The 13,328-nt window shown below is 40.5% G+C and overlaps 1 protein-coding gene across 2 annotated transcripts in view; it reads right to left on the reverse strand.

The window, feature by feature from the left end:
- fam53a.S (family with sequence similarity 53 member A S homeolog) overlaps positions 1-13,328 on the reverse strand; it is a 66,850-nt gene that overhangs the window by 18,024 nt on the left and 35,498 nt on the right. For both annotated transcript variants that reach the window (XM_018236514.2, NM_001091807.1), the window contains 2 exon segments: positions 11,541-11,595; positions 9,728-10,530 (listed from right to left, as the gene is read on the reverse strand). In XM_018236514.2, the coding sequence (XP_018092003.1) occupies positions 9,728-10,530; positions 11,541-11,595 (858 nt within the window).

Below are 13,328 nucleotides of genomic sequence, written 5' to 3' on the forward strand. Positions count from 1 at the left end.
ACGTCTGGTAGAGAGAATTAAAACAAGACAGAGCAGCCATAGCTATTATTACCCTGCAAGACCATGTGACATTTAAGTGTATTCAAGGAGCAGTTGCAATTGTCACATTTTTGGCATGTTTCTAGGAGCTTATTGTTGGGGGTCAAAGCTGAGCAAAGCCATAGTTACATAGTACGTGAACTTGAAAAATGACGCATGTCCATCAAGTTCAGCCTCAAGTAAATCCTACCTAACTTGCTGGTTCAGTGGGAAAAAAAAATGTACACAGGCTGCCTCCACCTTGTTTCTTTCTTGACTTCAAAGGACAATTGGATCAGTCCCTGAATCAACATTTTACTGAAAGTATAAATATCAGTTTACTTACCAAAATACACCCAACCCTGTCTTGAAATGATCTGCTGTATTCTCCAGTAGAAACTTACCAAAAGTTCTATTTAAATTAAGCATGGGCAGGTCACCCCAACACCCATGGACAAGTTTGAACTTCCATACAGACTATGGAGACTTCTAAGGGTCCTCCATGCCTGTGATGTCCCTTTAACTACCCACTCTCTTAGATGACATCAGAGAACATGTCTGATTTAGTGACATCATCTCCTCTGAAATACAGTTGGGTTGGACCTGGGGATTAGGGTTGAGTGCAGAACAGGAAAACATACCAAGAAATACCACCAAATATTTACTCTCAACTTTCTATAAGCTCCAGAACAACTTGAAAACATTCCATGTTAAAATGCAACATTTAGAGCTAAATTGGCTGCCAGCTGATAAGGATAGGGTATGGAGAAAAAAATAAGCACCTAAATCTGATGGAGTTGGTTGGGATGTTATAGTGGAATGCAAGGAAAGCAGCAATTTTATTTTTAGCTCTCTTTGTAAGGAATAATAAAAGGATAAATTGGTGCCCATAAAGCAATAGTATGCCATAAAGCCACAAATAACTTTCATGTGGTGCTTCCCAGAGGGAGATATGAAAGTAATTGAGAAACAGGCTTGTAGGCAGCAATTAGGTATAAAACCAGCTAAACGAGAAATCTCAAGGCTCTAGCATGGGAAGATTTACAAAAGAAAAGGTAGTTTTTTTTTTTAATATTGTCTGTGGAGATTGATGACTTCTTGAATACAAAATATAGGTGACAACTCTTTGCCGTACCCCTACACAATTTGACAATTGGATTTGCCAATAACACAAATACATGCTGTTGCACAGATACAACTCCCAAGACTCCTGGGTGCTTCTGAGCTGACTGGTAGTTTAGAAAGTGCCTAGAAATTAAAAATGGCTGCCCAGCCTGTGATTTCATTGTACTTGCGCCTGTGGTTCAAAAAGTATATAACATTATATATATATATAACATTATTACAATGCTGAATTGTGCACCATAAAATGCTTAGATTCCGGCTGTACACAATACCACCCACACCCCCTGTAATTTTAGTGTCAGCATGAAAGAAACCATCTGTGTGGTAGGTAACTGGTATGGGAAATAATCTGAAATCAAACACCTCTTGCTGAGCACATTGTGAACCAAAACACTTGTCATATGCACAATCAGAAAGCCACTGAGTTAAACAGAAACGGAGACAAAGCAGGGTATAAAAGCTATGCAAGTCTAGAACTTCCACTTAACCAATGGGCATATCACATATAGATGCAGAGGCAGATTTGTAGCAGGAAACAGAGCAAATATAAACTGACTCTACATGTATAACCAGTGGTTTATAGAGTTCATAGTCAGTCCCTACACAAGCAGGGCTAACAATCTAAGGTGCCTACCATGGGCACACAAAGGTTAGACTGGATGTCTAACATAATAGCCAGAACACTACTTCCTGCTTTGAAGCACTCTTACAAACTCACCAAACAGTTATGTCCCATGTGGCCCCCCTTAAAGTCGCTGACTAACTCAGAGTTAGAGAGCTGAAAAGCAGGAAGTCGTGTTCTGGCTATTATGTTACACATCCAGTCACTCCAGCCATTATAAATTATATTTTTGGCTAAATATATTGCATTTTTTTTTATTTTGCACAGCCTATTTACTTATTTTTACACTGAGCTGTTCTTTTAATTTCACAAAGAGCCACCTGTGTGTTTTTTGGAGTGTGGGCAGAAACCGCAGCACCCAGAGGAAACTCACATAGACAAGGGGAGGACACCCAATCGCCTTTCAGATAGTGCCCTGTTGCTCTTCTAGTTTCCATGAGAACCTAGTCACTATACTAGGAAGGAAGTTGATACCAGTCCAGCAGACAAAATTTCAGATGATTTGTTTTCATGATTGTGTCCCTTTTCTGCAGCAAAATCATAGGCAGAGTAAAAATACAGTTCAGATAATACAAGTTACCACTGTACTATCACACAGCTCATTTAGAAACTAACCGGTCACTCTTGAACACTGGGGAAATGAAGCACCCGCACGCAAAGCAGAGAACATGCTTAATAAGCTGTATATTATATACATAGGAAAATGTGACTTGTCACAACGACAATTTGTGCAATGGCATACACTGCGTTTTTTGTCGGTTTTGGCTGAAGCTGCCATCTGTGCCATTACCCTAGCTAAAACAAACCTCCTATCCCCTAGAGCCAACCCAACAGGTTGGAAGCCATTGCTCTACGTTTGATTGAAATGATGATTTTCTGAGCCGGTTTGGAGATCTTGAAAAAGTAGTTCACATTTATAAATTAAAATTCAATCAACCAAAAAAATGGCACAATTTTGTGCGGTCAATGCACTGGTAGTTAGAGAGGGGGCCAGCACTTTGAATATGAGCTACTTATTAGATTTAAAGAAAAGAATCCCAATGTAAAGCCAACAAGTTTATAATCTCACCAGTAGTACATGGGGTCGGGGTGCTCATGCCCTAGACCTACAGCTCGAGATGGAGGTATCCAACCAAAGAAAAAACAGCAGCCACTCACAGATCCCACAAACAGGCTTGTTAAAAGACTGAGAATTTTATTTTAGGCCACAAAGTAAGCTAATGCATAGCCTTTTGTGTTTCGTGCCTGTAGGAACTCAATCCTAGGCTTATTGTGGCCTAAAATTCCCAGTCTTTTTACTAGCCTGTTTGTGGGATCTGTGAGTGCCTGACATTTTCCTCCTTTGGTTGGGTACTATTTACTTAGATCTGAGAACTCATGATCACCGATGGATAAAGACTCTTTGCCGACTCGTTGGTGCCATCAGGGCTGGATTGTGCTCCTGGTATAAAGCAGAGATAATGAGAAAAGGAAATTTAACCTCAATTGGGTAAAGAGCTCAAGCTAACCTGAGCCCAGATTGTCATATAATGGATCAAACCCCCGGTGGGACTACAGATTTCCCGGCAAGGTCAAGCAGCAGTCTTAAAAACTGCAGTATTCATAAGGCAGAGTTTGTGAGCTGCAGCTGAAACACTAGATGTTCCTTGGCTGACATTTTCATTTTTCTGATAAAAGGTGATGAGTGGCAGTTGGGCAAACCCTCTGCAGTGTTCCCTGTGCTGCAGGATCAAAACAAAGTGCCAGAGGAACATTTATTTTTTTAAGAACTCATCACAAGGGAATGATGGGAAAGCCAAGAATCCCTAGTGAATAATCATAATGGCATGGCTCGGTTTGTCCACTGTAGTAAAATGGAAAATGATCCCATTGGCCCCTATCCTTAATCTTCATAATACTGCATCAAGGAGCTACAAAACTCAGAGCCAATACAAAACATGTTTTTTTATCCCTTTAAATATATATTTAACCTCTTGCCTGCCAGGGCTTTTTTGACCTAGCTGCCAGATAGCATTACAGGCCGGCTACAGATAGCACCAATTGTCAAGTAATTACAGCTGGAATGCTGGGAGCTGTAATTTTCAGATGGGTGGAGCACAGTAGGGTATTTCTTATCCTAGTGCCCATTAAGTCACCTTTATTACAAGGAATAAAAGTAGAAAGAAGATGCACTCTTACGACTTAATGCAGTGTACACAGAGGTACCTCCATTTATTGAGTACAAAAATCAAACGTTTCATGGGATGCCGGCCCCCTTTGTCAGTGATGAAGTACATACTACATCACCAGTATTTGGAGGTACCTCTGTGTACACCACATTAAGTCATAAGAGTGCATCTTTTTTTCTACTTTTGCTTCGTATTACGTTCATGCCGAGTCACGTGATTTGGGGAAAGTTTGCCCCACCCGATTTGGGGAAAGTTTGCAGCGTTTCATTTAAAACCGCGAGTGTATCGGACCTATTTACTTTACCTTTATTATAAGGTACCTATTGCAATACATGCAAATCACAAAGGAATGTTGCTGGTATCAGTGGTAGCGTGCAGCACTCCTTGTTTGTATGTCCTGTATCAAAATGTAATATGATCTTCATCATAATGAAATAAGAAACTTTCTAAAAATAATCAATTTTAATATTCTGCATTGTTTCTGAAATAATCAAGTTTATATTTACTATTCCTCTCTCAGCATCTGTTTCTCTTCATTCTCTCTTCATGCAGCAGTTGGGTGTCAGATAGTCTTTGACAGTTAGACCCAATATATCTTATAGGAGGACTCACTCAAATAACGAATTCCAGTACAAACAAAATCTAACAAAACTGCCTTTTGCACAAATTCTGCATGTAGAGAGACAGGATTTCTGGTGAGCTCGAATACATCTTCTAGGCAAAAAAAGCCCCTTATAAGGGGGGCTCATTTTGCCTAGATGTATTAGAGCTCACCAGAAATCCTGTCTCTCTACATGCAGAATTTGTGCAAAAGGCAGTTATTTTTTTTGTACTGGAATCAGGTATTAGAGCTCACTCAAATAAATCTGCTAGTAAAGGAAGCCCCCTACCTATAAGATATATTGGATCTAACTGTCAATGAATATCTGACATCCAACTGCTGCATGAAGACAGAATGAAGAGAAAGAAATGCTGAGAGAGGAATAGTGAAGATGAACTTGATTATTTCAGAAATGATGCAGGATTTTTAATTGATTATATTTAGACAGTTTCTTTTTTCAGTATGATCAGGCTTATATATTATTTTTTCATTTTTGCAAGGCCCCTTTAAGGTAAGGTGTGGTTTAAAGCCATAGCAAAGTGACAGAAAGAGTCGTTAGCAAGAGCCAGCTGATAAAGACCTTGGGTTTCTGGGCACCAGTTGCTAGATGTGGTGTTAGGGAAAATAAGCCTCCATCTGAGCAGATCTCAATAAATTGCTAGAATATCCAGTGATACATAAACAGAAAAGGACTCATTCTTTAGTATGTTGCTTAAGATTCACAGGCAAAGCGACAAGGAAAAGGAAATATAAATATGCATTTTATACACTGTCACTGTAGCAACAATATTTATTGTGTGTAGAACATATTTTTTTCATACAAAACAGCTGCACATCAAACAGCAGTTCAGTCATGCTTTATGGCTGAAACATTAGCTTTCCTTTTTTTCCTCCTCCTGATCCACAGGCTATTCCTGCCCCTACCATACACAATGAGCCAATGATTGTTTGTTGAATACAAAAAGGTACCTTTATGAGTACCTAAAACTACCATTTGTTCTTATTCACCTGTTTGAGGGACTGCTCTATATTGATACATTGAGCTTCATGCCTGCAACTCTCTACATGCTAGGGATGCACCGAATCCACTATTTTAGATTCGGCCAAACCACTGAATCCTTTGCGATAGATTCAGATGAATATCGAACCGGACCTGAATCCTAATTTGCATATGCAAATTAGGGGTGGGAAAGGGCAAAAATTTTTGTTTTGTAACAAAAAGTCACACAATTTCCCTCCTCGCCCCTAGTTTGCATATGCAAATTAGGTTTAATAAAAAAAAAAGCTCACCCTGGTGGTCCAGTGGTGTGGCGGGGACGCCCGCCGCGCCGTGTCTGGCGCCATCTTTGCCTCCTAAGGGCGCGCGTGCGCCTCCATGTCATTTAAAGGCGCTGGCGTGATGCTGCCAGCGTGCAATGGTGCCATATTTGAAAAGTATAAAAGCCTAATTAAAGCCACAGGACTTTGCCCGTGATAGGAGTTTATTCCTGGTGCTTCCTGAGCTTTTGCTATTCCTGTTTTGAACCTGTTTGATTCCTGTTGTGACCCCTGCCTGGCTTTTGACTATTCTGACCTCTGGATCCTGACCCCTGCCTGATTACCGACTACCTCTTCTGATTTACCCTCTGATTAATTTCATGGTTTGACCCTTGCCTGCCTGACTACGTTTATTCTCTGCCTGCCCTGACCCGGCCTGATCTGACTACTCTTTTGCCTAAACGCCTTGTACTACGACCTTCTGCCCAAAGACTTTGCTTTACAGTCGTGCCCCCCTGCCAGAACCTATTGCCTTGAACCTCTTGTTTAAGTCCTGGTGGCATCCAAGTAGCTGAGGGCTCCTCCCAAGGCCAAAGGCGGTCACACTACAGGTGAAGCACGAGCCGAGACCAGGGTGCTTGGCATTTGTTCTGGTGTTGGGTGCCGACCGTTACATTAGGATTCGAATTGGCCGGGCAGAAGGATTCCACCGAATCCTGCTGTAAGGCCAAATCCTGGCAGAATCCCGAACTGAATCCTGGATTCGGTGCATCCCTACTACAAGCAGATTAAAAGTGAAGCAGATCAGCCCTCAGCCAGACAAGCTCCTGTTTCCCAGCACACCATTTTTACATGTACCCCACAGAGTTTGCTCACCCCTGAAAGAAAAGACAAACAGTGTACCTAAGCCACACAACAAAAATAAGCCCTTATACCTTGGAAATGCTGGAAAACAAAAAGTTTGGACTCGCTTCTGCCACTGTTCTTTCAATAAACAAATATTGAACCAGAGATTCAAGTTTCAACAAGTCAGTAAGAATGACAGTCACTAGTTTCCAGCAACTGGCAGCAAGTGAACTCCCTTAAACCGACCAAAAATCCACTTTTGGGCATGCACTCACGAACTTCTTGGAGACGAGGAAATTCCAAAAAAGCTTTATTTCACATTAGTTAAAACATCTGATGTGAAATAAAGCTTTTTTGGAATTTTTCCTTGCCTCCAAGAAGTTCGTGAGTACATAATCAAAAGTGGATTTTTCCCCTTGCTACGGGTTCGTGGCCTAGCACCCGAACCACCTTTGGAGTGCGGTGAGTGACCCTGTATTTAAAAAACTGTGCATAATACTAAAACAGTTGCGGGTTCGGGGCTAAAGCAGCCGAACCACAACTTAAAATTGGTGAGCGTCTGGATAAGAAACACATTATAAGCCATTTAAGGGTTGTATAAATAGCCAAAGAAAATGTATGATTAAAACGTGAAATTCAAGCATAGAAGCACCTAAAGAACGATTGAACTCCCTTATACTAGCTTTGGGCTGGTATAAGGGATTGGGCCCAGGATTGGGCCTTTTTCAGCAGGATTCTGCCCGGCCGAACCAAATCCGAATTTGCATATGCAAATTAGGGGCAGGGAGGGAAATTGCGTGACTTTGTCACAAAACAAGGAAGTAAAACATTGATACCCTTCCCACCCCTAACTTGAACATGCAAATTAGGATTCAGTTTCGATTCGGTATTCGGCCAAATTTTTCGCAAAGGATTTGGCAGAATCCAAAATAGTGGGTTTGGTGCATCCCTAGTTAGGCACCCTCGACTAGATATGCCTGCTTGTCTCCCATTATAGTTATAGAAACTAAAGTTATAGAAATTTGAAGAAAGAAGAAGGAATCCGATCACTCCAAGGTGCTCTCTGGAATAACCCCAGGCCGGTGCAGTTTTCTACCGATAGGAACACCAGCCTGGAGTGTGAGATAAGAATATATAATCACTTGGGGTTGCCTAACTTTTGGCACCCCCAAGTAAACACGCCTTTCATGCTCCTTTAATATCAATGAAAGTGTGGAATAAATGTTTATTGGAATGTTGATTAGATTATCATGATGCAAAATTTTATTATTGCATTTATATGACCTTAAAGGGACAGTTCGGTGGAAAAATAAAAACGGGGTAAATAGATAGGCTGTGCAAAATAAATAATGTTTCTAATAGTTAGGCATAAATGTAATGTATAAAGGCGGGAGTGACTGGATGTGTAACATAATAGCCAGAACACTACTTCCTGCTTTTCAGCTCTCTAACTCTGAGTTAGTCAGTGACTGGAAGGGAGGCCACATGGGACATAACTGTTCAGTGAGTTTGTAATTGATCATCAGCATTCAGCTCAGATTCAAAAGCAACAGTTATGACCCATGTGCCCCCCTCTCAAGTCACTGATTGGTTACTGCCTGGTAACCAATCAGTGGAAACGAAGAGAGCTGAAAAGCAGGAAGTAGTGTTCTGGCTATTATGTTAGACATTCAGTCACTCCAGCCTTTATACATTACATTTTTGGCTAATAACTACATTAAAACCATTTTTTATTCTATTTACCCAGTTTTTATTTTAATACTGAACAATTCCTTTAAAAGTTAGAGGACTGGGCCGTGCCTAGGGTGCTGGTAACTCCCATATACAGATTGTTTGTTGCACAATCCTTTCACAACATGATGGGAGCAGTAGTGCAACAGCTGAAGGGATTTATATAATATACATGGTCACATGTTTATTTGATGCAAAACGTTTCTTTCCCAATAATAAGGAAGGGTGTGCCTGTGTTTATACTGCAAATGCGGTATATAGAACTATTTAAAAGATAAATACAATAAATGTTTTTTTAATATATGAGAAAGCAAAGCTATAGGAGTTCATTGGGAGAATTTCCTGCGGACCTGACCCCGGGTATCTACAGCAGGAACGGATTGTTGCCAGACAGACCAGCTATCTTGACAGCGACTCCAATATTGCAATGGAAAATGTCGCCACTCACTGTACACTGATTTTGATAGGCATTTATTTCCCGCCCCACCCCAGGAGCATATCAAATCCTTATAAAACAAAATAACATTTAGGAGGTTGGCTCTGATTTAGGCAACTGTCCTATGCTTGACTATAATTCTGCCTAAATCTATTCAGGAGTCTCCAGGCAGCAATGCTGTAGAGCAGGGGTCTGCTAAAGGGAGATGGGGATCTATCAGTAAACCTTTAGCTGGGGATCAGTAGATCCCAGGACACTGTCAACAAACAGCTTGTCTAAATCACCCTCCTGTTTCATTCAGATATTTATTACATAAAGGTTACATATGAAATATTATATATAATATAAATTCTCATATATCTCCATTAAATATTGAACTAAAGCTTAACCAAAGAAGCTGCTTTAGCAGTAAAGATCTGCGTCTCCAAAGATGCCCCAGTAGCTCCCCATCTTCTTTTCTGCTGATTCACTGCACATGCTCTGTGCTGCTGTCACTTACTGAGCTTAGGGAGCCACTCACAATATACAGTACACATAGAATAGAAATGTCACAATATAAGGCTGATTAGTAATTAATACAGATAATTACTACATGGCAGCACAGAAACCAGTGCAATTAGCATCAGAATTGAATAATCAGCAAACCTGTAGCATCAGCTTATATTACAGCCAGGGAAGCTCATTTTCTGCTGGATAATTAGTGACGAGCCCTAAGCTTAGCTTCTCAACAGCCAATCAGAGCCCACTGAGCATGCGAGTGTCACAGACACTTTCCAAGATGGTGACCCCCTGTGACAAGTTTGAAGTCCTGGATCATTGCTGCTATTGACAAGCTGAAACTTTAGCCTCGTGCAATAAATTCACTATATAAAATATGCCATTTTTAGCCCTATAATTTCTTAGAGTCTTTAAGGAAGGCTTACCCGTGTCATTTTGAAAAAATCCAAAGATGGCCGAGTCCACCGGACATCTTCGTCACGCCTGCGTTTTAGCCGCGTTTTCCTTTCGTTGAGGACACACGGCTGGGAGCGGCATCTCAGCAAGCCCTGGCGCCGCCGGAGCTCTGGAGTTGAGGTGGGTGTGCTATTGGCTGAAGGCGAAAGATCTGCATTTTCCGTAATGTGCTCCTGAGAGAGGGAGAAGCGTCTCCTCGGATTGAATTCAGTGGGCTCCGTAGAGTTCCAGTGGACGTTATAAACGGCACTTCCTTCGTTACTATCTACAAAGCCACTGCTGGCCGATGATGGCCTCTGGACTGGAGAAGTGTCGCAGGTGGAGGCCACAAAGATGTTCTTGACCGTGACTGGATTTTGTGGCAGGCTGATGCTTGTGCTTCTCTGAAGGTTGCCACCACCGTGACTGTTGCATCGCTGCAAAGTGGTGCTCCCACCACTGTTGCATCGTCTTTTTGATACCGGAGTCCAAACTTTGGAATTGCCAGGTTTCCAGGGTGACCTACAGCGGGACAGTTCATCTGGCTCAGACAATGACCTGCAGTGTCTTTTTGTAGGGGGTGCCAGGGGCTGTCCAAAGCCGTCATTTAGAGTCAGTCCACTTATCCACCCAGAGACCTTGGCTGCATTGGACGACTCGTTTTGCCACTGCTGACCGTAGCTGCCCGAAGTGCCTGCACCGAAGGGGTACGTGGAGAAGGAAAAGATTGAGTTCTTGTTCACCTCATTCCTGATTGGATATGTCCCGTTGAGGACTTTCCAAGGGCTGTCTTCTATAAAGGAGAAAAGAATTAAAAAGAAGAACATTAGAACACAAGACGTGAAAGAATATCCGTAAAAGGGGTGGTTCACATTTACATTAATGTTTATTATGTTATAGAATGGACAATTCCAAGAAACATTTCAACTGGAATTCATTTTTTATTTTTGATACTTTTTGAATAATTTGCCTTCTTTCCAGCTTTCAAACGGGGGTCACTGACCCAATCTAAAAAGCAAATGCTCTGTAAGGCTACACGTTTATTGATATTACTCACCTTTCTATTCAGGCCTCTCCCATTCATATTCCAGTCTCTTATTCAAATCAATGCATGGCTGCTAGGGGAATTTGGACCCTAGCAACCAGACTGCTGAAATTGCAAAACTGGAGAGCTGCTGAATAAAAAGCTAAATAACTCAAAAACCACAAAAACCAATTGCAAATGGTCTCAGGATATCACATCATACTAACAGTTAATGTAAAGGTGAACAACCCATCTAACAGCCACAAATAGAATGTTCGCACGCTCGAGATAGACTGCCTTCAGGACCGAATTTCTCTACGCCTGTTTTTAACCATTTCATCAAAGTGCATAATGGAAGCTGCCATACTGCTTGCCTTGTCTGGGCAGATTCTTATCATTTCCATATAAATCTAAAAGACATTTTTGTGCAGGCACACTTTATATAAAAGTATAATTTGACAGGCCAGTACAGTGGTCTTAAAAAACCCCCCCACCACTTAATCGTATGTACTTGAGTATTCGTTCCCTTCAAGCCTTTGTGCCTGGGAGTTTTTACAATGCAAAGCAGCCTACGAGCACCCGAGGAGCCTGTGATTCTACAGTATTGTTCCAAATCCAGCACTCTACAAATTAATTTCCCGGCCCCTCTTTAAAGGGCATCGGATTTGCAACAGAAAAGGCTTTTTTTAGTACTCCGCTGGATACCTTTTGTTTTATCTAAAAACAACCAAAAAAAAAAAATTAATAAATCTAACGTTTTTTTTTTTCTTTAAACTTACCATTGATTTCGTAAGGGAACAAGCAGGCACTTTTGTTCAGTTTCACAGATGGGTGCTGAAATTAACCAGAGAGAAGGGTTTCAGCACCATAGACATCAGAACATGGTGTGAAAGACACTCATCTTAAAAACTTATCATGGACACAACAAAGCAGGAGATCAGGAGAGAGAAAAAAAAATGCATTTAAATAATAATCCTGTGCGAGGCGGATAAAACCAGCGTGGAGTATGCCAATTTTCTGTATTGTGCAAACTGATGAACACTGCCCGCTTAAATATTCCAACCGATAATGACCTTTGGGAAAAATTCCTTAGAAATTAAAAAAATTCTACTCTCTATTTTAGAACCTTTGGTGGCCCATTACATGGGGACAGAGGAGTCTGGCAGTTCCTTTATTTTTATATACAAAATACATATATAAATGAACACTGCCTGCTCTACTGTTCCAACCAATTGTGGCTTTTTTGGAAAAAATTAAATCTAACGTCTTGGGGATTTATTTTAGAGATTATAAAATGGTATCCTCCGTTCAACCATATTAACTTATTGTTTAGGGGTTCTTTTTAATTCTGTGAGTCAGAGGCAGACTATAATGCTATTAATGATAATAAGGAGTACAGTAAAAGTAAATGTCATATTTCTCTGCAGCTACACAAATATTCACAATGTACTGCCCAATTTATGGTCTTTCAGTTGAAGTTCAAATTCATTCTGCAGTTTCTATAGCCATTAGTACAGACCTGAGTAGTCAATATTGTGTGTGCTTCAACCACCTTATTTAACCTTGTGGGGTGGGGTGGGTGCAAAGCAGTCTGGATAGACAAACTGGAAAAAAATACAGCTGCAGCATCTTGAAGGCTTGAAAAAGGTTTAGAGTAAGCCCCGAAACATTGCCTGGTTCTTTGACCTAACAAATTCAAGTTTTCACTTTTTGCAACAAAGAGGTGCTGCAGCTGCATTTTTAAAAAATTTAAATTTAATATAAGCTTGATCATACGGAAGTAAGAAACTTACTAACTAAAATCAATAAAAACATTCTGAATTGTTTCTGAAATAATCAAGTTTATGTTCACTATCCCTCTCTCAGCATCTGTTTCTCTTCATTCTGTCTTCATGCAGCAGTTGGGTGTCAGATATTCATTGACAGTTAGATCTAATATATCTTAAAGGGGGGCTCCTTTCCTAGCAGATGAATTAGAGCTCACTCAAATATGATTCCAGTACAAACAAAATGTAACAAAATAACTGCCTTTTGCACAAATCCTGCATGTAGAGAGACAGGATTTCAAAAGAAGTCCCCCTATAACATAATTCATCTGACACCCAACTCCTAAATGAAGACAGAATGAAGAGAAACAGATGCTGAGAGAGGAATAGCGACGATAAACTTAATTTCAGAAACTGTACATAATTTTTAATTGCTTGTAGAAAGTTTCTTATTTCAGTACAGGTATGGAATCCATTATCCAGAATGCTCAGATCTTCCAATAATTTAATCTTTGTTTCTTAAATCTATAACAAAATCATATAAACATTAAATAAACCCAATAGACTGGTTTTGCCTCCAATAAGGTTTAATTATATCTTAGATCAAGTACAAGCTACTGTTTTATTATTAGAGAGAAAAAGGAAAGTCTATGGGAGACAGCTTTTCCGTAATTCATAGCTTTCTGGATAACGGATCCCATACCTGTATGCTGAAGGCAATTTTAAATTTTAATTTTCGCGATAGTTCCCCTTGAAGCACTTATTTTGGAACCCCCCAGCTAGGCCATAGACCATACAGCT

This window comes from Xenopus laevis, chromosome 1S (assembly GCF_017654675.1).
Source record: "Xenopus laevis strain J_2021 chromosome 1S, Xenopus_laevis_v10.1, whole genome shotgun sequence".
Taxonomy (NCBI): domain Eukaryota; kingdom Metazoa; phylum Chordata; class Amphibia; order Anura; family Pipidae; genus Xenopus; species Xenopus laevis.